The sequence below is a fragment of the Camelus dromedarius genome, chromosome 6 (genome assembly GCF_036321535.1).
Source record: "Camelus dromedarius isolate mCamDro1 chromosome 6, mCamDro1.pat, whole genome shotgun sequence".
NCBI lineage: Eukaryota > Metazoa > Chordata > Mammalia > Artiodactyla > Camelidae > Camelus > Camelus dromedarius.
Window position 1 is genome coordinate 76,454,741 of NC_087441.1, and position 27,549 is coordinate 76,482,289.

General features: G+C 35.5%; 1 protein-coding gene across 49 annotated transcripts in view; it reads left to right on the forward strand.

Moving 5' to 3' along the window:
* RIMS1 (regulating synaptic membrane exocytosis 1) overlaps positions 1-27,549 on the forward strand; it is a 450,375-nt gene that overhangs the window by 287,126 nt on the left and 135,700 nt on the right. For 17 of the 49 annotated variants that reach the window (XM_064486964.1, XM_064486968.1, XM_064486969.1 and 14 more), the window contains 12 exons: positions 2,453-2,520; positions 3,114-3,224; positions 5,375-5,474; positions 9,510-9,633; positions 12,962-13,008; positions 14,893-15,005; positions 16,982-17,112; positions 17,830-18,013; positions 18,129-18,282; positions 20,043-20,114; positions 25,213-25,369; positions 26,445-26,570. In XM_064486964.1, the coding sequence (XP_064343034.1) occupies positions 2,453-2,520; positions 3,114-3,224; positions 5,375-5,474; positions 9,510-9,633; positions 12,962-13,008; positions 14,893-15,005; positions 16,982-17,112; positions 17,830-18,013; positions 18,129-18,282; positions 20,043-20,114; positions 25,213-25,369; positions 26,445-26,570 (1,387 nt within the window). The remainder of the gene's footprint in view (positions 1-2,452; positions 2,521-3,113; positions 3,225-5,374; positions 5,475-9,509; positions 9,634-12,961; positions 13,009-14,892; positions 15,006-16,981; positions 17,113-17,829; positions 18,014-18,128; positions 18,283-20,042; positions 20,115-25,212; positions 25,370-26,444; positions 26,571-27,549) is intronic. The other 32 variants (XM_064486966.1, XM_064486970.1, XM_064487014.1 and 29 more) reach the window with 4 other exon arrangements.

Sequence of the window (27,549 nt, forward strand, 5' to 3'; positions counted from 1 at the left end):
AATTTTGTTAATTTTGAAGGCAGTAATTAGATATATCTATGTATTTATTTATTTTAATGGAAGTATTGGGGATTGAACCCGGGACCTCATGCATGCTAAGCACGCGCTCTACCAGTGAGCTATACCCTCCCCGCAAAAATGTCATATTTTAATGGTTGATAATGAAGCCAGTGCTAGGAAAACTGTTAAAGACTGTTCAGAATGTGATGGAAGTGTAACTGTATACTAACATATATGCAAATGTTATTGTGTGCTGAAATACTTAATGTCTTTTTTACATGTGCATTTATTAGTAATTCTTAGTAGATTTCTGCCATGCTATGCATGACCAAAAACGAAGATCAGAGTTTTTAAAGTTGTAAAATCTGTAGCATCCATAAAGCCATTGTCAGAACTAATGTTAGAATTAATTCCAACTGCACACTGGAAGGCCAGGCAAACTACATATACATTAATACTACATAAACCAATTAATTTAGACTCCATTCAAGATCGTTACCCTCCAAAGCTTGTAAATGATAGAATACCACTGCATGAAAGTGGTGTTTTCATAATAAAGTGTGCTCAGTACCATTATGGAGTTGCACGAGAAATACCAGCTTTGGTTCTTTGCCTGCAAGGAGCACTTTCTGCACAGCAGACACGTGTGTCTAGATATGAGGGGCGGGAGGGTGAGCTGAGAGGGAGTCCCCAGGAGTCCAGTTCCCAAGATCTAAGGCAGCTCCCAAAGGAGGTGATGAGCTGTTTTCTCAAAGCCTTTAAAACAAGAAGGCTTGTTGTTGTTTCTTTATCCTTAAAGACTTCTCCAAGCAGCTTCCAACTTCATGACTCCTTTTTCTTCTTCAAGCCCCACAGATATTTCTGGTTCTATTCATTTGTCACAGGATTTCGGAAAGAATCTGCATTTAAGGAGTCATCAGACCTTATGACTAGGTATATGAAATTCTAGGAAGAAAGCCTCATAAATTGCAATAATCTTTTGAATGACATTGGTAGTTACTACTTAGTAGTAACTTCCGTTTTATTATAATGATAAATAGTTTTTCTTTCAAGAGGAACAGTGTTGGAATACTAAAAACAAGGCAGCTTTAAAAATAAGCAGTTTCACAAAGAAACTAAAGGGAAAAAAACCACGCCTTTTACAACTTTCCTTATATTCCATTAGCTAAGGTGGTCCAGAAAAATACTAGAAATCTATCATTGGCACGAAGCCGTGTCTGTGTTTTAAAGTATGTGATTTTGAGAGCAATATGGAGTAAATGTTTACAGCATATAGTTTCTGCTAATGCAATTTTCTAAAATTCACCCCTTCACAGAATATACCGCTGTTATCTACATGACATAGTTGAAGAAAATGTTAGTGTTTCTTTTCATATATATATATAGAGATAGAGCATTCTCCTTCAACTTGTGTAAGATATTATGCAGAAGGAAAACAGAATCAGCTACAAAGAAATTGAAGGACTTTTTTGTGTCTGCAGATTTTACACATTTGTCATTTTCTATTGTATTTCTTGCACAGTGCCTGCAATTGCCATTTTGGTCATCCACATAAAATTCTTCACTTACGACCTTCACAGACATCAGCCAAACATATTTTCCCAACAGTGAAACATCTAACATGCTTTATTCACTCACCTAATTTTTTTTCCTCTCAGGATCCCTGGGGAGAAAAAAAAATTTCACTGACTTAATCTGATGTTGAAAATGTAAAAGGTCACTTGCTCTCACGTGGTTACCCACTTTGACCTCTCCTCCTATACTATCTTCGATGCTGCTTTTACGCTCTATTTTTTCTTTTATTTTAGACTTTCTTTAGCATTGTATTTTTAAGCCAAAAAAATCAAAATGGAAAGTTCCTAAATTCATGCTGACAAAGTTAGGATTTTTTAAAAAGTCTTTTTTGGGACTTTAGTGGCATTGAACACTCCGTCATTTGTAGGTGGTCTCTTGCTCAAAGTTATTCTTGAAATTTAATTTTCAACACCGTGTCCTAAAAATGGGTGTCTGGTTGTTCAGCTAATGAGGGAAGAAAGTCGAGAGCAAGGGATAATTTTGAAGATATGATGTGGTTGGGAAGAGTCGTAGGGGACACACTAAATTTTCACACTTGGCTCAAGGATACAGTCTTAGCCAGTATCGCTGGACGTCAGGCTGGGCGTTGGCGCGGACAGAGCTTCGAGGGGAGGTGGGTGTGTCTACCTAGTTCTTCCCATACTTTTTCCACATGCCTCGACTGAGAGTGAGAGATAACCCGCCCGTTGCACGAAGTGCGTTTGTAACACACGTTCATTCCGGGGATGCAGGGCAGGTGTCTGTCGTTCTGAGATGTACACACGCAAGATGATGACATGTGTAACCCTTTACTTTGTAGACTGAAGAGGTCGCTCTTAAAGTGACACATCCGCCCCTGGAAAGCCGTTACCCTTTTCATTCTTTTCCTCTTGTGCAGGTGATTTGGATTATTACTGGTTGGATCCTGCCACGTGGCATAGCCGGGAAACATCACCTATTAGTTCGGTAAGCATCTGGGGAAGGAGGATTTGGGAGCCCAGGGAACCTGTGTGCCCTTTGCCATCCTGTGTCTGATAAGTGATCAATAGTAATCTTATTCTGCTCCATTGTGTATTCTGTGAGAGAAAATACTGATTCATTTAAGACAGTACAGTTGGGAAGAAAAACAGTTATCACTGAATATTTATGACAAATTTTAAAATAAGTAAAAGCAAGTATTAAATAATGACTGTGTGTAAATGAGATAGTTTTTGGTTAGTGACACCAACATTAATAATAACTCAACACGCAGAATTGGTCCTATTTATATGTAAGCTGATATATTTTAAATTTTCAATTAATTTCACTTCGGAACCGTATTTCAGAGATGCATTTAGTTGCTGACTACTTTTAGAACTATTTAGTATAGTAAGTGCCTATTGCAAATGAAATATAGCTGTAAATGAAAATTGTTCTAAGCCAAGGATAGAGCCCCCCAGAATAAAGAATTCCCTCTAGAGTGTCTTTTACCTGAGGAAATCACATCATGCTGCAACCAATAATTCTGTCTCTGTAGGAAGAAAACAGCTTATCTTTTTATCTTCATTCATGTTTTAAAGCATCCTGTAACCTGGCAGCCATCTAAAGAGGGCGACCGTTTAATTGGACGTGTTATTCTTAACAAGAGAACGACCATGCCCAAGGAATCAGGTGCATTGCTAGGTCTGAAAGTAAGTATGCTGGCTTCTAATGCTTCTTGAAGGGTGAATTATATAGCATGGACTGCATTCAACAAAGTTTCTCGCAATGATTTTTTGTTTTTGCATTCTTTTTAATTGAAGTATGGTCAGTTTACAATGTTGTGTCAATTTCTGGTGTACAGCATAATGTTTCAGTCATACATATACATACATATATTAGTTTTTATATTCTTTCTCCTGGAGATTGTTATCCTAAGTGAAGTAAAACAGAAAGGGAAAGAAAAATACTATATGATATTGCTTAGATGTAGAATCTTAAAAAAAAAAAAAAAGACACAAATGAACTTATTTACAAAACTGACAATGATTTTTAAACCTCCTTTTCTCCTCTTCCAGTGAATATATCTTGTTAATATGTTAATGTCTTATGGTATAATTAGTATTTTAATCTGGGTAATATTTTTAAATCATTTTGTTAAAATGGCATACAGATGTATTTGACAACTGCAATAAAATATTAAAAAAACTAAAGAATTTGAATATAAAGTTCAAGGACAATTTTTACATTAAAATAGCTTTAATGGAAGGCAGTAAAGTTAGATAATATGGACCTCATAATTTTATTATATCTTGACAAGCAACATAAAACATTATTAAAGAGATTGTTTCCTAAGGGCAGTGGAATTTATGGTAATATCAAAACAGTAAAATGTATCTTTTAAAATACTGAGTTCTAACAGATATAATTTAAAAAACTAATAAACTACAAAGATAAATGATTTGGGTAAGAAAAAATATACATACATTTTGTTTTATTTATGTGTGCCTGTGTATGTGTGTTAAAACCCATGATTTTATTTGCTTTCATAAACTTAGAGAAATGTTTAAAGAGGTTGCTTTAAAATTATCATTTACCAAGAGATTGTATTATAGTTGTGTGATGGTTTGACCTCTTCAAAACCATTGAATATTAATCCAACTTCAAAAAAATATTCAGTTAATATCACCCTATTGATTAGTACCATTGATTTCTCTTCCAATGAAATAATTCTGATCACCTCCACTCTTGGGTGTGACCCTAAGAACATGGATCAACCTCAACTTTTGACAATATCCGTGTCATTTTTAATTATATACATTTACCCCCCCCCCTGCATTGGGAGAAATTACACTCAGAAACTTTCAGGTGTATTTCAGTTTTATGCATGGAGGACAAGTCAGGTGAGAGTGTTCATTACGCAGCAGTAGAACTCAGACTTGGAGGGTTAGATGAGATCACATGTTGTTTCAGATGAGGGAGGGCATTCAGATGAGGTTGGTAGCTGAGATGAACTTAGGCTATTACTCTGTACCCTGGTAAATTGCTTCCCCAAATCAGCCTGTTCTTGGTTCAGATCTCCAGTCTTATAGACAAAAACAGACTCACAGACATAGAAAACAAACGTATGGTTGCCAAAGGGGAAGGGAGGGGTGGAGGGATAAATTGAGAGTTTGGAATTTGCAGATATTATCTACTATATATAAAAGAGATAAACAAGGCCCTACTGTAGAGCACAGGGAACTATATTCAATACCTTGTAATAGCCTATAATGAAAAAGAATATATAAATATGTATAACTGAATCACTATGCTGTACACCAGAAATTAACACATTGTAAACTGACTATATTTCAATTAAAATAAATTAATTAATTATTTTTTTTGAAAACCCCCTTTCTTGTCTTAGACCTACATTCTCTTAAAAGTATACAAAAGAGGTCCAGGTCTCATGTCACAATGGGGCATTATCTGAATATAGAAATTCAAATGGTAGGTGTTAATTTAGAGGATGGAGACAATGAACCCGAGTTAGTCAAGTGTCAGACACTTGCTGTGTGATGGGGGAGACCCGGCCCTTGTGTCTAAGGGTGTATGTTGTCCGTGGACCCTCCGTTGTGGGGTCCATGTGAGGGGCTGGTACGTGAACGTCCCTAGAACTCAAGGTCATCTCCCCTGTAATGAGATGTGGTTTCTTTTCACACCTGTACCGTGGGACCCCTCCATCAACAATGCATTTCACTTCATTTTTTCCTACACTCAGTTCTAAACACATCCTAAAGGCTGTAGGATTAATACCTCCAACGAGTGACCTTCTGTTTCAGTGTGAGTCTTAGGCACTTACGAGTCTATCATTATCCAGGTGGTTGGAGGGAAGATGACTGACTTAGGACGCCTTGGTGCCTTCATCACCAAAGTAAAGAAGGGTAGCCTTGCAGACGTAGTTGGACACCTCAGAGCAGGTAAAGTTTCTTTTTTAACATTTAAATAATGTGTACTCTGTGCATGAGTTGGTGGTTTTCCATTAGGGGTAAGTTCTATATATGTCAGTTAAGTGAATAACTAATTTTAATGCATGCATAAAGATTACTTTTTTCCTAATACAGACTTAGTGACTGTAATAATAGGTAACTACATTGGTAACAGTTTGGAGACAGTGAGTAGGAATCTTTTTTATATTTATATAAAAATAAAGAGATGTAAAATGCTAAGGGATTCCTAATTTTTGTAGATGGCTTCATCATGGTGCTTCAAAAATCCAAAACAGTTTAGCCTAAGAAAATAATATCACTGTTTTGTTCTTTAAATTTGAAATTATTGTAACTATTAAAGTTTTTCATAGTGGTACCAAAAGACTTATTCAGTACCAGTGTTTTTAATAAAATATAATCACATTTCTTACACAGATTGTGTAATAAAATATTTGTTAATTTAAATTGTGTTAATTTAAATTAATTAAATTTAGTTTAATTTAAAATGTGACATACATTATACTCATATGGGTGTGCAACTTCTTGATACTTGGAAATTTACAGTATGTCGCTCTGTGACCTTAACATGAAGCGATAAACTCATTTAATATATTTAAATGTACCTTGCTTAGTAGCAATGTACTTCAAAATCTATTTTTCTTAAGTTATTGAATTTTGATTTTAGTAAAAATCATATTAACATATTTTTTCCAGTTTACCCCAGAGTCTAGTAGACATCTTTTGGTTAGCGTGTCAGACAATTATGAAGGAAACAGAGTAGGCTGAAGTGTAAAATTGAGGATTAATAACCCAGAGCACATGGAAAGAAAACATTTTTAGACAATGCTTTCAGTTTTTATACCTTAAGGTAATCATGACTGAGCCCTTTAGAAAGATATTCTAGGACTGTTGAGGATGTTTTTGTTGTAACTGGTGACCAGGATATCAGTTCAAAATCATTGAGGACTTTCTCTGCAGGTGGCGTAGAGAGAGAAAAGCCAAATCAGGGTTTTTTTCTCCATCTGCGGATCCATCAGCTTTGAAGATGTGTGGAAGTATAGCACACTGTTTCTTATCAGGGGCTTGTTAGGGTTCTATAAAGAAGTAACTCAGTCAGGAGTGACTTTGCCCAGACATTGAATCTCTGCTTGTTTAATAACTGGAAAATAGGTGTTGAAAAGTACACAAATCCTTTGTGACTCTAATGTAAGAGAGCTTTAACCACAGAAATACGAATTTGCAGATCAGATTATAAACACCATGGCATTTAACTTTTGTCTTTGTGTTTTCATAGAAAATTACATAAGGAAGTTAACAAAGGGCTTTTTCTATATTATATATTCCTTAGTGATTAGTTTCATTTATTTAACACCCTTATGTGCCTGGAGCCTGAGAAACAAACCTAAAGTGTTAAATAAATATAAAACATCTAAGTGTACTTTTCACTTGAAGCAATTGATGTATTTGAAAAAAGGTATTTTTAAAAATTAGGTAATATATCCTGTTTGATTTACATGATTATTTAGGAACTATTTTTTTCCCCTTCTGTTGCATATAAACATCATTGGCCTGTAATACTACAGTTTATTTTGTTTTTATCAGCGTGACCTTTGTTCAACCTTTGCAGTCTCGCTTTAATCTGGCCACAGCTTTTTCTCCTGCTGTTCCCTTAAGTCCATGCTCTGCACCACTCACTGCTTAGTTTCATCAGCAAAAGCACAGTATTGACAAGGACACTCTCCTTATTAAGACCCTTTGGTGTCTCTCAGTCACCCACTACTCGAGTTTGAGCCCTGTAGCTTGTCCCCTTTTGACAGTTCTGGCCACTTACTTCCCATTTACTTGGCCTGCAGCCCTGGCGGTCTGCCTGTAGGTCCCGGCAAGCTGTGTCCACCTCCCAGACCTGGTCAGTGCCTCTTGTCTACTTGGTTGCTTTCCTTCCTGCTCCCATGCTTTGCCTGTTGGAGTCCTTCCCATCTCTCCAAACTCATCTAGAGTTACTTTAGTTCTGAAGTGTTTCCTGATCTCTCACCTGGGCAGCCACTAACGACCACCTCCCTGGCACTGCCTGGCTCTCCTTCTGTTCCCCAGAGGAGCTCCCATCATTGTGTACAACACTTTATGAAAGGTGTTTATTTCTGTATTTCTCTTCCATCAAATCTAAGGACAGGAGAAAGCCTCTTTTTCATCTTGATATCATCATAATCTACATCCACCTGAAAAGACTATTCAAATATAAAGCAATACTGTTAAAGAGACCACCTAGTTTAGAAGTTACTGATTTCTAAATAAATAAATCCATATATTAAGGTAATTTGATGTTAAAAGTGATGCCTCCAGGTTGCCATCTATAAAAAGAAGAATTTTATAATGCAGTGTTTTTGGCAAAATGTTGATTGCCACTCTGCCACTCATTACTGGGTAGTAAAGTCTATTTAATGGTTTGTGTTCATCATTTAAAAAAAGTGAAATAGAATGTAACAGAATAGAAAATATGTGTAAGTATCGTCTTAGAAAATATTTTTTCATATGCAGAGCGTGTACACACACACTTATGTATACATTCACATGATGTGAATTTTATTTCTCTTATCAAAAAATGTAAAAGACTCCTCTAATATATTTTAACTTTATATTATTTTATTTCTTTTTTTTAGTAGTAAAGTGTATTCATTGTCTATTTGAAAAACTGCTAAGTAACATCTTAGGTCAAACTATCAGAAGTCATTTATCTCTTGCTAATAACCATACTCTTGCCAAACCAAAGCAGCATTATTTGCTTTTCAGATATTTATTCTTTTTTTTTCTTTTGAGTAAGCAAAGATTTGGGGGTGGGGCAAAGAATGATTTAAAAATAATTCCAGAAAAACAAAAATTTTCTCCTTTTTTGTTATAAAGGCATCACTAAAAACTAAAAAATTCACGTTTATAGTTATCTCTAAAATGTATAACGGTGATATGATCCATTAGTTTGACATACATTTACTTAGCTGCTAAACTGTTAGAGGCACTGAGAACAACACAATAAGCTGAAATATCAAAAAAAAATTAAGACACCTCAAAAGATCACTGAAGCTGGGATATTTCAGCTGAACCTGCTGTTGTCAATTGAAGGTACTGGGCAGAGATGTTTGAAACTTAATATTGCTCTAAATATTTATGAAAATAAATCGTTTTCTCCAAACAATCTTTGGTGAGAACGCTTGTTAAAATAACAAGTTGTTAACCTGTATGTTTTAATATTGTATTACACTCCTTGATTAATCTGACATTATTTTAAAAACTAGGAATTACTGTATTTTTAATTATTTTGCAAGTATTTTCTAATTTTACTTTAATGCTCACAATATATACTATGTGTAGAATGAGTGTGTTATGAACATCTGGAAGTGGGCTAACTGTCATGCAAGTTTTACATCTGCTTGCTTTGTAACTTTGCCACGGCTACCTGCGTTCCCCTCTGGGTACGGATTCAAACCCTTTCATGCATTTTTATTCTGTTGTGCATTGGTAAAGGCAATGAAGCATGACTTATAATTGGAAAACTCATGCTAACAAATGGTAATTGTGATTTCTACCAAAAGTAAAGCAGCGGGATTTATGCAGCATTTAATAATCTTTCACATGTAGCGCCACCTACATTTATTATATGAAAGGCATGCTGCTAATTATTATTTTTTAATGTTTCCAAATAGGCTGTGCTAATTCCATCCCATAGCATGAGATGACTTTTATATTATTTCTGATATTTATCAAAAGATAAAAGTAGTTTTGTATTGTACTATTTCCAGTGACCAGTAATATTCTATGGGGGAAAGAAAAAGAAAAAGAAAAGAAAGAAAAGAAAAAAGTGTTTAGAAGAACCATTTGGCTGACATCTGGCAATCAATTTGCTTTTGAGAGCAGAGCCTAGACAGTTAAAACTATTTGTATATGTTTTGCATTTCTTTGTTAAAAAAAGAGAAAAGATAAGAAAAATAAACAGAATATATAAGGTAAAAAAATACCCTTTTTTTTAAATTCAAGGGGATGAAGTTCTAGAATGGAATGGTAAACCCCTGCCGGGAGCTACAAATGAAGAAGTTTACAACATTATTTTAGAATCAAAATCAGAACCTCAAGTTGAAATTATTGTTTCAAGGCCTATTGGGTAAGGCTAAAAAAACTTACTTCTTAAGTTTAGTAAATTACATGTATTAGCAGGATTTTAAAAAGAAGTTTATACATTCATACAGTACATGTTAATATGGATAGATTTTTCTTCAAATATGGGCATAGATTTTTAAATCTTATAATTTTTTTAAACTTGAATCCTGAATTTTCTTCACTACATCTTAGAAGCTCCACAATTTAACAATTGCAGTATCAAAAAGTATTGATATGTATTTTTCAGAAGTGAACTATAAAGTAAAAATATTTTCTTTTAATGGTAGAACTATTTATTTTTAGTAATTCTAAATCATTGTAGTATTTCCTTAAAGGGAGTCATCAGTAATAAACTCATCTTCTTCTGATACTTAAAATAGTAATGATCTCATATGTCTACATGAACTTTTTATTATCCTACTAAGAATGGAATATTGTTTCTATATTTTTACCCATGGGTAGGTAGTCCCAAATTTTATTTAAAATCAAGAAAGTGTGAAATAGTTTAACATCTTAATTGGTCATAATAATTGGTATGATATTTTAAATTCTAATTTACAGCATAATTAAATTATCTATAGCCAATGAGATATTTTCTGTATCTGAATATAGAGTTCCCATATTGGTAGATTTTCCTAACTAATCCACAATGTCCAGAACATTCATTTTGCCTGTCTATAGTTTTTTGGAAGGCATTATGAACTGTCTCATTATAGTTGGCTTAGTTCAAATGTATTTTTGAAAATTATTCCCTTTTTTTTTTTTTAGTATTCTCTAAGATATTATGGAGCCATTAATTCAAGACTTCTTATGTTGAAAAAGTAGTAACCTTAAATTTTTTGTTGTCCTTATGAATATTTGTCAATGCAAAACATACAAGAAAATATAATTATCCTTACTCTCAAAGAACTTAAACTATGTGATCATTTATTCCACAAAATAATATATATATGTAACTCTAAAATAAAGGCAAGCTTATAACCAATTTTGAGTGGTGATTATTAAGAGTAAACATTGGAGACATTTGCAGAAGTATTGCACATTTCCATATAGATTTTTTTTAAAAACTAGCAACACTATGTAATTTATGCTAGTTTTACATGACGTGTTCTAGTGCTGAGTAAATATGAGGCTGGAAAAGAGGTAAGTAAATTCGAAAATGAATCAAAAGTATAAAAAATCAAGTTTAAAACCAAGCATTGTGCACACTGCCAAAACTTTTAAATACATAGTGGTTTTTAAAGCAATTAGCTAAAATACCATTGATTCATGGCATCTTAAAAAAAACTAACAGACAATTAAAGTAGACTGGAATAACATTTTCATTATTTCTACTTTTGTATGAAAATAATTTATAAAGTATTTTCTGCATAGCCAAACCCTAAACTGTCATGGAGTATGGAATTCTAAGGAATATGGGACTGCAAAGATTATATTTAAATAAAAATCAAATCTGGCATCTACTTTCCAGTTAATAGAGAAATTATTAGAATCTTGAAAGAATAATAATTTATTTAATAATTATTTTTAATGTAGTTCTATAATCAATTTAAGCAGAAGTTTGTTCATAGTTCAGTGGGGTAGTGATTCCAAGAGTCATTCCAAACGTAACATACGTGCACGATGATCACATGATCTAAAAGACATTCACCCTCTTGATGTACTGACCATTTTTGCCCACCTATCAAATGTGATATTCTTGACCTTTATGCTTGTAATTGTTATTAGAACTATTTTATCTCCTTACTTGTGATTGAAACTCATTAAGGAGGTTTGTGTACATGTCAAGTGGAAATTTATACCTGAAAATATTACTGAAGCAATAAATGATAAATACATTTTAATTCAAAATCACTTTAAAAATTTTTTTTACAACTTCTCCACGATCCTTCTTTCAGGGGCACATAAAAATCAAAGCTTGTACCTGGTTTCAGAGTTCCAAATTGGATTTTCATAATTGTCCTTGAGGCTGATTTTCAAAGAAGTTTTACCATCTGAAGCATTATAGTTTCTAGATTTTAAAAATAGACTTTTATTTGCCTTGATGAATTTAGAAGAAAGTAGCAGAAGATAAATGGTTGATTTCTTGTGTTTTAGGTGTTGAAAAGTCGTCTTTAAACTATCACGTAAAATATGTATTTTATACAAATTACTAGTTATACGTAAATCTATAATTAAATATATTTATAAAGTACACAACACAGGATGAATTATCATTTGTAAGAAGTATAAATTGTAGGTGGTTATGAGAATTATTTTGCCCCAGAAAGTGAAAATGAAGAGTCAAGAAAATAATCAAACAGAAAACTGTTTTTGTTTCTAATGTCCCCCTCGCCTAAAAGTGCAAAGAAGCGAAGTTAGTTCACAGCATAAGAGGTTACAAATTCTTAAATGATATTCTAATAATTCTGTTGGCACTAGCTAATTCCAGTCTGCTTTGATATGTCGTGTTAATACTTGGATATTGTTAATCTCCTTAAACTGACATTAAAATATCTTGGAAAATGGAGGTTAAATAGTTTAATTATAGAGTGCAGTTCCCAAACGAAGCTGGTCATTTCTTAGGGCCACAGTAGATAATAGATTAAGCCGAGGTGATATTAAATATTTATTCAGAGTAATTTGTGAGTGTGACAGGAACGGTGTTCTCACAAGAAGTCACTTTCTAATCACCCAGGAAATGATCACATATTTAGCTAATTTCAGCATAGAGATGTGAATCTCTATATAGGGCTATATATGTGTATATGAATTATATATTCACATATATAAAATCTTTTGGCTTTTTTTTGTTGCAAGCTTGAAACATTTTTTTAATTTCCGAAGCAATTCATCTTTTTCATTTTATTATCTTTGCCCACGATACTCATCATATTATTTTTATTATCAAGAGACGTCTCCATCCCTTTCATTCAGTAAACTCTTTCAGATGTGTTTGTAAAGCATATTACTGATTTGTAAAATATGTGTCATTTTGATTTTCCAAAATTGAAATAAGATATTGCCTTTAACATTTTTTTAATTTCCAAAACCTGCTGTTTTGGTAGTAAAAATATTGTGGTAACTGCAGCCACAATATTAGTCTGATTGTTGTCATGTTAAAGTGTTTTGCTATTAAATATATAAAAACTTATTTTTATTGCAGTTTTTTTTTTGTGTGGTGTTTGACATCCATGCACATTAGTAATTGCCTGAATAGTAAGTCCTGTCCATTTCCACACGTGTAAAGACCCCAAAGGACTTTTCACACCACTGAAATACAGTGTGGCTGGGATGGCCTCAGGCAGGATGCTTTAGCTAACGGGATTTTCACCATATCCTGTTTCTTTTAGTGACATTCCACGGATCCCTGAGAGCTCCCATCCCCCACTGGAGTCCAGTGAGTATAAGCTGCCTGTTTTCTTTAGTTATTTGACATGAATGAGTTGACACTCATCGCAATCACTGAAACCAAAAGAAGTTCTGTTTTCAGATTTTCCTCTTTCTACTCTTGTGTGTGAGTATGTATCCGTGTGTGTGTGTGTGTGTGTGTGTGTGTGAGTGTGTATGGCTATGAAAAGTCATTATTGGCAATACCCTTCTGCATCATAACCGGATGTCAACAGAGCTAAATTAATATATCAGTAATAGTTCTATTTGCCATGCATAAAATGTATTGTGATACTGGATTATTCAGTTTGACCAGAAATTAGCTCAGGCTCATGAGCCGTCTAGTGGAGGAAATGGGCACATTAACAAATAATTTTAATACAGCCTAACCATGTCAGATATGATCATGGAAGTGAGTAGGTGGATACAGGTAAATTTCAGCGGAAATAAATAAAGGGGTCAAGGGACTGAGGCTAGAGGGTTGAATTAGCTCCCTCGTTATTAAAGCAATTCCAGATGAGCCCAGATGACAGAAGGTGATGGTGTGTGTAAGGATGTTTTCAAGGACAATGTGGAAATGACCCAGATATCTACAGCAAATCGGTGTTAAATCACTCATACTTGGGCTTGATGACCAAGTGTTATTATGAAACCCAGAGTATAGAAATACAACACACAAGGTGATTTAAAGGGAAAACAAGTAATGGCTACAAGAAGAAAGAAAATATATGAGTGAGATAAACAAGGAAGTGGAGTTTAGGTTAGTATAGCAAATGCATAGCAACATGGTCCTGCATACCTGCTAGAGATTTGGGTTTGTGTTTTTGCAATATAAAGAGGGAAACGGAACCAATTGCATAATTTATAGTGTTGATGCTACATTTCGCTGTGATATTAGAAACATACTGACAGTTAGAAGCAGAGGTGTCTGTACTGAGACACAAAAGCCAAATTATCCTAAGAATACTTCATAAAAGGGACATGGTAGCAAAGACTTTCATAGCACTGTTTCTTATAGTTAAATGTCTTTGGAAAGTACAGAATGATTCTATGTGGTTTAATTTAAGCTTAATTTGCATGTATGGGGAAAAACAGGGTGAAGGATACACCTTTGGGAAATGATTCATAAATAGTGTTTTCTCAATGAGGCTAATAAGGGTTCAAGGTTGTATGTGTCGAGGTGATGATAGCATTCTGCAGACATTCCATGCTGCTGATTGTGAACGCTTTATCAGTGATCTGGGGAGAGGGGATTTCATTTCAAAAGTGGGGAGAAGGGCCTCACAGAGGGGCTGAGCGGGGAGCCAGCCCCCTCCACGAGTGAATCAGTAGACAGCATTCTCAGGCATTCAGGGCACTGATCCTGGAAGATCAAAACCGACGGAAACGTAAGTCTTATACTAAAACAATGATGAATTCTATCTAAGCTTAGATGCAGCTCATATGTTACATTTTATGTGCATTCACTTTCATTTCTGTAAGACTATAATAGATGTCATAATGTAGGACCTAAGGTAGTTAACATAACAGGTACCATCTTTATTATTCCTAAAAGCATGAAGCCTTTAACTCTGTGTGCAGTTACCCAGGAGCCTACACTGTGCAGTACCCTCTACAAATGTAGAAAATCAGGACTTAAAGATTGAAGCAAGTAGATACAATATTTGTTTGTATCATTTTAAATACGTTTAAAATAAGCAGTTAATCAAAGAAGATACAATAACTTCCTGTGCCTATCTGGTTGAATGTACGTTCTGCTCTTAACGTTGGTATTGAATTATTGTTTTGTACAGGTAACAGATGCATTTAACATTTCATTACAAATATTTATTCTCCACATGTATGTTACCAACATGTTACTGAAAAGTACTTACATTTTTTTTTCTCATTTTAGGTTCAAGTTCCTTTGAATCTCAGAAGATGGAAAGACCTTCCATTTCTGTTATTTCTCCAACAAGCCCTGGAGCTCTGAAAGATGCCCCGCAAGTCTTACCAGGACAACTTTCTGTATGTGATTTTTTTTTTTTTTTGTAGCTATTAGAGACCATTTGGATTTGCTTACTGTTCTGAGTCTGTTTTTTAAAATGTTGCCTTTCTTTGAAGCCTGTGATAGATTCATAGTCATTTAATAGCCTAATCTACTTCATCAATTTATATGCATTGATGAGATTTTTCCTTGATACATATATTTATTTGAAAATATTTATTGAGTGCCTACCATGTGCCAGATGTTCTGAACATTGATACATGATAAAATTAGTACATAAAATATCAATTACTTTTTCTGTGCTATATAAAAGTTTCTAAGGTAAGGAGTCGATTAGACATAATAAACTCAAAAAGTCATGCTGTATTTCCTTAAAAACCTTCTGAGCCTAGATCTTGAGAAACTTAAATTTAAAATACATATATATATATATTTTTTTTTTTAATTGAAGTATAGTCAGTTTACAATGTTGTGTCAATTTCTGGTGTACAGCATACTAGTTCAGCCATGTGTATACATAAATTTTTTTTAACTTCTTAAGACATTTGACAATACTTTTCATTGCTGATAATAGTCTGAAAAACCTACAGTTTTCCTCGCTGTGGCCTAATATGGGATCTGGGGAGATCTGGATAGAGAAACTGTGGCTAATTATTAGGAAAAGCCACATCTATGTAGATTATGGTAGAACACAGGACATTTGTATTAATAACTTAAGTTCAAATTATTCTATAAATAGTTGATATTTTGCTACTTGGGTAATGTATGGATTTCTATAGTCTGTTTCTGCCATTTTTCTCTTAGTTTTAATTAAACAAAGAAGAAAACTGTAAGCTTGGTGTTATTTTTAAAACCTGTCTTGGTTTTAACTTCTCTTTTTAGTAGGGTGAATATCTCGGTCTGGTCCCTGCCATCTTTTTTGTTTCAGCATATATGTAAAACTTTCATACATGTCACCTGTATTTTAAGAGGGACAAAAAATCCACTTCAGTTTTATGGAAAAACATACTTCTGGTATTAATTAGGATCAGAGATATGGACTGACACAGATACGGGTTTGAATTCTTAATCTGTCCCTTAGAAAAATTAGCTTATTTTGTTATAATGACTCACATGTATTCCAGTATATGCCTACTAAATAATTTATGCTCAGAGTTCTTATTTAACCATAAACCCAAAACTAACTAATAACTTTAAAAAAAAATTAAAAGTTAACCTTGTCCACCACCAGCACAAGTAAACTGTATTGACTGAGAAAGTTCTGGTTCTTAGGGGTTTGACAGGAATATTTCAATGTGTTGGTTTTCCTGTTGTTCTTTGTTCGGACTGTCATGAAGCCTAGTAGAAATGTCATTTGGCCTTCACTTTGTTTAAAGGCATCATTTATGCACTGTACCTTCCTTTGTTCTTTGACTCCTCTCACAAAAATTAACCTGTAACAGCTTAACTGTAAAAGGTAAATGAGAAAAAAGTAGCAGAAACCTGCAGTCCCTGGTGGGAAGGAGGCTCAGGGTCCGTGTCCTGCCTGCTCTCTTCCCAGTTATTTGTATATATTGTCCCTAAGGCCAGACTTACTCAGCTAGAGGTGGTCCCCCAACATGCATTTAGTCATGGTGTCATCGTTAAAATAGTCAGAATCACCAAACACTTGCACTGAGCATTTAAAAACAAGGATAGTTATTTCAGTCTCCTCCTCTTCCCTTAGTTTTTTGATACAGAATTTTATCATTAGTTTTATTTCATAACATGACAGAAGAAAGTATGAACCAACACCGCAGGCCTGCCAATCTGTAAGTCACGTTTGAAAGCCAGGAACAGTCAGGTTTTAAGTGGTTATGCTTTCAAGTTGGTATTCTTTGCAGAAATAATATCTCTAATTCAACCGTATTGCAATTAAAAATGCCCTTCTCCAAAAAATAATTTTAATATGTTTTTGGTAAAGTGATAATACCTCGTGGTGTTTACAGATAATCATTTCCGTCTCCGTCGCCCTCAGGTGAAACTGTGGTATGATAAAGTGGGCCACCAGCTAATTGTGAACGTGCTGCAGGCAACAGATCTACCGCCGCGGGTAGATGGGCGTCCCAGGAATCCCTATGTAAAAATGTATTTTCTTCCAGATAGAAGGTAGGGGATCATTTAAGAAAAAAAATATGCAAAAGTCTTTACTAATTGAAAAAAGTAGAATTTCCTCTCCAGGGATATAGTTTCATTTATGTTTTAAAGCTTTATTGAGGCAAAGCTGATATACCAAACATTTCACATACTTAATATGCGCATTCCGATGAGTTTGGACATATGCATACACCTATGATATAGTTTTAAAACATAGTAGTTAATTCTCTAGAGGGAATAAACTATATTAGCCCTAAAAATATTCCCTCAAGCCTTGTATTTCATTAAACTAATCAAATTTTAAAATTTTCATTACCTTGTTCATACATCTATTAGTCTTTGATAGCTACATCATTTTTTTAAATTTTATTTTTTAAATTGTTTGAGAAGGGAGGTAATTAGGTTTATTTATTTATTTATTTAGCCTGGGGATTGAACCCAGGACCTCGTGCAGGCTAAGCATGTGCTCTACCACTGAGCTCTACTCTACCCCGATAGCTACATCTTTAGAATGTACCTTTGTGTATGCAGATCTATAATCATAACTACTGCTTGCATGGTAGTTAAAGCTAGAATCGTATTAATTTCAAGGCCTTTCAGACTCTTATGTTAAAAGTGATGAATTAAAAATGGTCAACAACCCAGTGGCAGTATTCCATGTAACTACAGTAGATGGCAGTGTTCACTTGTTTTTTGCTTTTTCATTTACAAAACCTACTTATTTTTCAGCGATAAAAGTAAAAGGAGAACCAAAACAGTCAAGAAAGTACTAGAACCCAAATGGAATCAAACTTTTGTCTATTCACATGTGCATCGTAGAGATTTTAGAGAACGAATGTTAGAAATAACTGTGTGGGATCAACCAAGAGTGCAAGAAGAAGAGAGTGAATTTCTTGGCGAGGTGATGTATATGGTGAAGGTTCAAGTCAGATGCATCATATTGCTTCTGTGATGTGTGTTAATTCTGATTGCTTTTGTCTTACGCTGTGGGAAAGGTGCTTGGTCTAACTGGAGAACTGCCCTTTCAGATCCTCATAGAACTGGAGACAGCGCTTTTAGACGATGAACCACACTGGTACAAGCTTCAGACACACGATGAGTCCTCACTACCTCTTCCTCAGCCATCACCTTTCCTGCCGAGGAGACACATTCATGGGGAAACCGCCAGCAAAAAACTACAAAGTAGGTTAAAAGTCTTTCAGTTCCCAGAAGTAACTGTGTCGTAGTGATCCACTTAGACATTAACATTCAAGATGCTTTTTCATATGTTTATCAGAGATCAAAATATCGAAAAATTATTCATCTATGTAGAGAGACTTGGCAACACCATTTCCCCCATTTACCCAATGGAAGTAATATGTATGTATGTATATGTATATAATATAGTGGGAATAATTCCAGAGCTGAAAGTTTAAAACCTCTAAAATTACAATTCTTTGCCCACGAGTGATTGAGTTGTGCAGCGGTTGACTGATAGGATAATTTCTGTCATTATCGATAGATAGCCACATGTAAGGTCTTAATCACTGTATAATTCCTGGATATTTTTAGTATTGTTATTCATAAGAAACATTTTTTTTTCAAAAGCAGTCTGAAGTAGGTTTGCTGTTATTCATCTGGTGATGGGGAGAAACAGTATTTTTTCCTGCACTTACTCATTAATTTTTGCATGATGACTAAATCTCTAACTGAACAAATGAAACTTAGAAGTCTCATTTTGGGCATCTGGAACCACACGGTTTTCCTCCTATAATTAAATATTTCATGTTAGTGCTTCTCTGATCATTCACTTCCTCAAAATTGATGTTTAATGCAGTATAATGGCTGATTTGGAAGGCTAAACATGAATATTTTATAAAGGGCCCTGACATCCTTTTAGGAATATGAGCTCAGGAGAGTTCCAGCCAAGAAAGTTCTCTTTGAACCTTACCACTCAGCCCCATCCTTCCTGAACTGCAGAGGTGGGTGCTTCCTTGGGTAGAAAACAGTATATACACTTTGCTCTAGACTTTCATGTAATACCTCACTTAGAAAATAGTTTGAAAAGTCAAAATACTATTCATCGAAATCCCCTTCTCTCTATATGTCTTCAGTGACTACAGGGATACAGAGAAAATGTTATCCTTGGAGAACAAATATCCCTTTAAAGTCAGCTCAGTGTAAACTTATTATTCTTGTTCCAAAGTACTCAGTCATACTTACCTTGCTGGATATATATCACTTCCTAATGGTTCTGTTTCACCAGTGGAACTCTCATTGATATAGATAAGTAGATAGTAGAATATTCTGATTTATAAGTAGAAATATATGTGTCTGGTCTTCATCCCCATTCCTAGCAAAATTCCTAAAACCCTTGGCATTTCCTAAGTGATAAGAGAGAGAAGGTGGCTCTTGTGGTTCACCTTCAGACTCCCCTCAGTTTGTTAATGCAGTGACTTTTGAGAAGCCCCTAAGGATGGGAGCTGGTTGCCTGTGATTAGAGGGTTGGAACTTTCAGCCTCACATCCTGCCTCTACCCAGGTAGGCAGGAGGGCTGGAGGTTGAATTAACCACCAGTCGCCAGTGATTAGGTCAATCATGCTTACATAATGATGCCTCCATAAAAATGCTTAAAAATGGTGTCCAGAGAGCTGCCAGGTCCGTGAACAAGAATGCATCCAGGTCCTGGGGCGGGGGTGGGAGGTGCGCCCCGACCTCCGCAGGGCAGAAGGGTCTCTGTGCTTTTGGCCCTTCAGCTGCCCCCCATGTGTCTCTTCCTCTGGCTGCTCATTCGTGTCCTTTACTACCCTGTGTAATCAACCAGTAATCCAGTGAGAAAAAGAAAAAAGTACTTAGTTATAATGTCATTAGCATTTTTTTAAGCAAAAAGAAAACTTGGCGGTGTCCTTGATGTTTCCTGAACCGAGCAGACGGAGGCATCTGTTTCCCTTCCTGTTGTGCAGGGTCTCAGCGAATCAGTGACAGTGACATCTCAGATTATGAGGCTGATGATGGCATTGGAGTGGTCCCTCCAGGTGCGTGGGGGGAGCGCATGGCCGGCTTCCCTGAGCTGCTCTGTTTGCTTTCACTGCTGATTTCCAGACTTCTTTGGGGGTACTCAGCTGGAGATTTATAACACAGAGAAGTCTGTATTATATTATTCCATGGTGACTTGTGTTCCAAATTATTAAGCAAGTTTAATTAATACGGACTGGTGACTACTCACGAACACCCCCACTTAATTTAGTCAGGTTCGTCCTCAGCAGCATGGCTAGCGACGTTAAAATCAGCATTTCACAATGCTCCGGGCATAAGTGAAAATCTGAAGGTCATTTTGAAAGGATATGGTGAATTTTTTTTAAATAAAAATTCCATTTTCCGACGTTTTCTATTGTATGTCTCTGATTTTTCCTTCCTCTGTTTCTGAAAATAACGTAGCCTTCCATGGAATATACTGAGACAGGTGCATGGCAGGGTTTCAAAGTGCATGTGGCATGGCTTACCTTTTAATGCTTTCGTGATGTGCTCACCGCTGATTATACCCAGAACATGTATGTATGTTTTAAAAAAAGAAAATGCTTTAGAAAGATTCAGTATTCGTTTTAAGTCAACATCCTTTGGCTGTTGTATAAATGAGTAAAATTTCTGTGACATTGTACAGTTCAAATCTACATTTCTCATCGGACTCTAGTCAGAAAGTGAGTAAAACCAAGTAGTAAAGGCTTCTTTTTGGGGCCCTAATCCAGATCCTTTTACTTACTAATACGAAGTAAGGAAATATTCAAGTCAGAAGAAATTAAAGAGAAAATCTTGGGATATATAAATATGAGTTATTAAAGACATTTCTTTAGGATGATATTGATGTATGTCCCCTTAATTTGCATAATTTCCCGGATGGGGATGCACTTAATTTGAGGGCAGTGATTTTGGTCAATAGACAGATACCACACTGGTGATGAGGTTCACAATTTAGTGAGATGCATAAGACTTTATTAAAACTAGGAAAAAATTATGGAGAATTCCCTAAAACTAGGTTTGATTTGCTCTGTGTGATTCAGAGAAAATAAAGTACTTGATTGCTGTATGAAAGTAGCAGATATCCTGCCATAAATCTGGTTCTGTGGCTATCTATACACTGAGACATTTTCTCTTTGGTATCAGACCATCCGTGAGAGTTTTAAACAATAGTGGAGAACTGTGGATAACATCTCATATTTTGCTTTCTGATTTTGTTGATTTCTAAAAGGATCATAATAATTAGACACATTCTACCCAGAAAACTCCACACAAAATGTAACAGAATATTGCTTTTTCATGAAATTGACAGAGGAAAAGTAATTGTGCATGGTGTGCCTTGGCATATGTAAGTAGGCATCAGTTGATTCCTGGTAGGAAAGTCAACAAATGTTTCTAACAAAAGTCTTGGCTTGTTAATCCAACTTAATGTCATTTCCAACTCATCTAAATAGAATTTACTTTCTGTGGGTGGTTCTCACATTTTATTCACCTAAAATTTTGTATTTTTATCATGAGATAGAACAGTGAATGAATGAAGGGCGAATTCAATAAATATTTACTAAAAACAATGGATTTCTTCTTCTTTCCCTGAGGGATCACCTGGATAACAGCCAAAATGGGAGTTTTAGGACTGACTACAGTGGTATTAGTATTCTGAATTCTGGATATATTTATATTCCATACTGATAGATGCCATATATAATCCCTTTTATCACCTAGAAGCAGTGTCTAAATGTCATTTCAAACAATATTCATTTTTATTTAGTGTTTAAAATGCAAGGAGGCAAACTTTTAGTAGAGTATTATTAATAAATTACATAAGCCAATAAATAATATCTTATGTTCCAGAGATTTCTTCATAAATTAATAAAGAAGATAATGGAATTTATTTGTGTTTCTAGGGGTTTTCTTCATTGATCCAAAATGGATAGCTTCTAAAGATGTCCCTGTGTGGCAAATGTAATGTAGCAAGTCACACAGTAATACATGATACAGTTTTTTTTTTATTTAAAAGACTTTTTAAAAATTTATTTTATTTTATTTTGGGAGGAGGTTATTAGGTTAATTTATTCTTCCTTTTTTAATGGAGGTACTGGGAACTGACCACAGGACCTCATGCATACTAAGCATGTATTCTACCACTGAGCTATACCCGCCCCCTACGATATATTTTAAATAAAGAGGAAAGATTGTAAAATAAGGGCAAGAAACTCAAGTACCAGCGTAAGTTAATAAATAGCACTTTGATAGATGACCATGCACTCTTACAGGCTGATTACAAGTTTGCTTCTATGTTTCCTGGAGTCCAGTTGGGAGAGAAATCGGTTCCCAGGTGGATGTCAGTTCTACCTATGTTTACGGCATCAGTGAAGTTTCTGCTTGTATGTTTCCTAAAGACACTCACCCATTTCACTTAGATGTTCTACCACAGCTGAACCTTCCACTTTCTAATACCTAGGCTTCTCCAGAACTCCTGGTGCTGGGCTCTTGTTTGATGTGTTACCATCTTTCTCCACTTGGGGAGGCTGAGGTCTAGAAGCAGCTGAGACTACATTTTGTTACCTTTAAGGTTGTCATGGACTTACTGTGATTTATAATAGGAGGGAGGGTATAGCTCAGTGGTAGAGTGTATGCTTAGCATGCACGAGGTCCTAGGTTCACTCCCAAGTTCCTGGGTTCAGTCCCTAGTATCTCCATTAAAGAAAACCCAGAGACAAAACTGAAAAAAAAGAAAAAAAGAAAAGACAACAACAACAACCAAACAACCTAGAAAGGAGGGTATAGCTCAGTGGTATAGCACATGCTTAGCGCGCACAAGGTCCTGGGTTCAGTCCTCAGTACCTCCACTAAAATAAATAAATAAATAAATAAATAAATAAATAATAAATAAATAAATAAATAAATAAATAAATAAATAAATAAATAACAAGGGAAAAGAGCCAAGTTCATAAATAAGTAAGTTAATAATATTAGCTGCTTAAGAAGAATAAAAATAAACACACACAGAATGCCTTCATCTAGGGCAAGATACCTGGCAACCTCAACTTTCAGACCATTCCTGCAAATTCAGAAAATGGAAAAAAACAAAAACCCTCTAACTTTGAACCACTGAAACATTGAAATGAGCGTAAACTAACAGTTCCCTCTTACCTTCTTCTGGAGGTAGGGTGCCTGTTCTCAACAATAAATTCAATATAATGTGAAAAAACAAAGTATTACAAAAAAGCGGATGAAGAACTATGAGTGAATATTAGCATAGGATAAAAAAGACATTATTTTCTGTGTAAATACAAAGAACCCAAGAAAATAGTTCCTTATACCCTTTTAACAGCAAGATGCCTAAATTCTCTAAAAGTTACTTCACAGTAATTAATTACTCCAAACCTAATGGTTCTATTCATATACCTTGAATAGCTATTGAAATCTCAAAATGGTGCTCCCAATTCAACACTGACCTTCTAAAATTATTATATAACTGATACCAAATATTACCAAATGATACCAAAATAGTAATTTTAAATGGTTAAGTAATTCAGACTATGGATTCATTATCTTTAAACACAGCCACTATTTTTTATAATGAGCTGTGAAATAAGTTTACTACATGTAAATTTAGTTGGTCTCCCTCTAGACTTAATATTACAATTTGTACATCTGAACAAGGAAACTTTCTACATGAAATTCAAAATAACTGCTGAATTGCTATTAATGTTGCCATAAAATGAAAGTGTATGAAATTATTAATTATATCGCTTATAGTTACATTATTTTATTTTGCTTTGAGGGGGAGGTAATTAGGTCTGTTTATTTGTCTATTTTGATGGAGGTACTGGGGATTGAACCCAGGACCTGGCACTTGCTAAGCACTCGCTCTACCACTGAGCTACATCCTCAGCCCCACCCTCTTTTGGTTGTATCATGTGATGATTTACTGATGTTTTTCAAGAGTGACAAAAGGGCTGAGCTCCTTTGGTGTGAATATGGCCAAACTGGACTTTATGAAATGTTTAAAAACCTTCCTTATACTCTAAGCTTAGTGAAAAGATTATATAACGCCAACAAATAAACTGCTGGGGAATGTTAGTCTGCCTTTAATAATGATGTTACAAGGCATATTTTAAAAATAACATTGGAGCTATCAAGTAAATAAATGAACAACAGTTCAAACTGCCTGGTTAAATTTAATGTTTTCATGGTTCATGTACATTTTATGTAGTTGTAAATATAATTATTTTTTCTTTGGCCACAGAACTTTTTATTACCCTTCCAATAATAGCAGTAAGGACCCTTGTGAAAAAAATTTAAGCAAATTGTTACCACGGATGTGAGGTTGCTGCTTTAACTAAGTTAGACATCGTAGAAACCTTTTGCTTCAAGGGAGAATGACTTTTAGAATTTATTTCTAATTTTAATTATGGTAATGGTATTAATTATGTTACTAACACATTTGTGGGATAATTTCAGATGTCCAGGGTGGATCTGATCATTATTTCCTCTGCATTATTGCCAGAGTCATCTCCACCCATTCCCTATTTTCGTTTGAAAATCGCAGTTATCATCTGTGGTTTGCAAAATTCACGATCAGTTTTTGTCACAGTGAATTCCTGCTCCTTGTCTCTGTTCATTACAGTTGGTAGGATCTCATTTTTATTTTCTTGTTAGCGAAGCCATCTGAAAGCCAACTAAAATACTGTGTCCTGTGGTAGAAAAAATCAAATAACATTCAAAGAGACACCAAATTTCTAAGCATTGACTTGTATGTTAATCACAGTTCACTGTCCAGTGCTTGACTTGTGTTGCTGAAAAATCACCAACTCATTCATTCTTTAAGTTAAAATAGAACCCAGCACCCTGATGTGTGGGACATCAGCTGTTGTGTTCACCTTCAGCATCTCCGTGGTACCTTAGAGACAGACTGTAACCTATTCTCACGCATGCATATGTTACACTCTGTGTTCAGATACTTTATAGTCTTGAAGACCCGGCTGGCAATACAGATTGCATGGCATTTATCCTGATAGGTCAGTGTCTGCTTTAAATAGAATTTCATATCTCCATATGAATGTTGGTATTATACAAGAAAACTGGCTAATTTTTTGTGTATCCTCTTGCCAGTAGGTTATAGGTCTAGTGCTAGAGAAAGTAAACCTGCAACGTTAACTGTGCCAGAGCAGCAGAGAGCCACCCATCACCGCTCCCGTTCCGTGTCTCCTCATCGCGGCGACGATCAGGGAAGGCCGCGTTCACGTTTACCAAATGTGCCATTACAGAGGTAGGCTTTGATGTGGGCTCAGCATCCCTGACCGTTCCTTTTTTCACTAGAACACAATGCAAACTGCCCCAAGACTCTAACTGAAAAGAAATCACGGTGTGGTCAGTTGATTACTGCTTTCAGAATGCTTTGTAGGCAGAATGCCTTTTTATCCCTTGCCCAAGCTTTGCAACTTTCTGTTCCTTAATCTCAAGAAATTTCCCAGGGAGTGGAAAACATTTGTGTCACAAGCATCGTTTTTGAATAACTGTCTTATATTCCATTTGCTACTTGTTTTTTTTTTTTTCTCCTGCTGGGAGAAATTGTATGGTAAAGGAATCAGACCTGAGATGAGAAGTGGCCAGAAAGATAAGGTTAGAGGCAGAATGTATTTTTTTTTTAATTTTCTGGGTAGTTTTTAATATTTTTAAATTTTCTTTATTATTTCTTAATTATTTATTTTTCCCCCTTAGCAGAGGCACTGAGGATTGAACCCAGGATCTCATGCATGCCAGGCACAGGCTCTGCCACTGAGCTGTACCCACCGTGCCCCCAGAATTTTTGTTTTGTTCTTTTTTTTTTTTTTTTTGGAGGGGGGAGGTAATTAGATGTATTTATTTATTTATTTATTTATAATGGAGATACCGGGGATTGAACCCAGGACCTCGTTACATGCTAGGCGTGCACTCTACCACTGAGTTACACCTTCCCTCTGCCCAAGGATGTATTTTTAAGAAATTTGGGATTGCCTCTTTGAAGCAGTCTAAATGTTTGGAAAAGCACGTAACACATGTGTAATGTCATCCTCTATTTCATCTTACCCGGAGATACACTTTGGAAATTTTAATTAAATCTGCAGATGAAAATCGTGGTCCTTTTTTGAATGAGCTGCCAAAGGAGGTTGGCGAGATGCAGTGCAGGCAAAGCAACGGTAGGGAATAAATACCAGTAGAACAGGTGTTTGGTGACAAGGCCAGCGCTCTCCCAGCCGTGTCCGCTGTCTGCCAGTCACCTCCAGTCTCTCCTGTTAGCGCGTCAGCCTGTTTGGGGAAGCTGATACACTTCGATGCATGTGAATTTTTGTAAATCATTTCAGGAGTTTAGATGAAATTCATCCCACGAGAAGGTCACGTTCTCCAACCAGACACCACGATGCCTCCCGCAGCCCGGTGGATCACAGAGCCCGAGATGCGGATAGTCAGTATTTGTCAGAACAAGACAGGTATTTGTTCCGTTCTGATCTCAGCGTTATACATTCGTCTTGGCTCTGTTTTCACATGTGAATGATAGCTTGGCATAGTACCTTGGAGAGTAACAGTGTTGCATTGTTCAAAACGGAACTGCTCCTGAGGAATGACTGTAAAGGTATTCTAACAGAAGTGCGACTCTGGGAAATGTCTGACTAATGTTATGTGCTCATAATATGTGCATCTTTTTTTACAAAATCAAAATTTATGCCCGACCAGTTTTCAACGTATACCTTGTTGTTGGCTTAGATACTAAGTTAAATTACAGAAAAGGGGCTCCATAATCCATTGTCAAACATTTTCTATTTTACGGGTTGCAGTCTTGGGGACTAGTATTTATGTAATTATAAAATTATGTTTTTTAGGTAATAAAAAGTTTCAGGACACAGGTCATCTGAAAGAGTTAATATTACAGAGCTTCTGTGAGAACTTCAATAATAGTATTTTTTCGTACACCGACTTTTCATAAAATGTGTTCACCTAAAATATTGATAAAAGTAACAAAATGTTGAAATGGATTCTTCTGTGGATGTGTACTTAGGTTTAGTGCTGCGCTGATTTCTGAACAAGTGACTTCCTGGACACAATGACTCAGAATCTCCATTAGGACTCTGTTCTCTGTGCCCACAGACCAACCATGTCCCTGTATAACATGCCTGACCACAAGCTTAGGATCTGATGCGAGTTTTTAGAATAGCCACCTCATGGAAGAGTTTCTTCTGGCTTTTTGAAGTGGAGAAACTTTCAGGGAGGAGTAAGGGGATGACGTGGTACTCAGTGATTGATTTTTTTTGCTGTGCAGCCAAGGACACAGTGTTTCTTCCTTCCCAAGTTATCACCCTGATGTGGCGGGAGGGTGGGCACCATGACCTTCAAGACAGTGGAGTCGTGGTGCTTCCTGGACAGTCTCGCTCTGGGGAATAGGAGTCCACCATGCTTGGGTTGAGTTGAGTG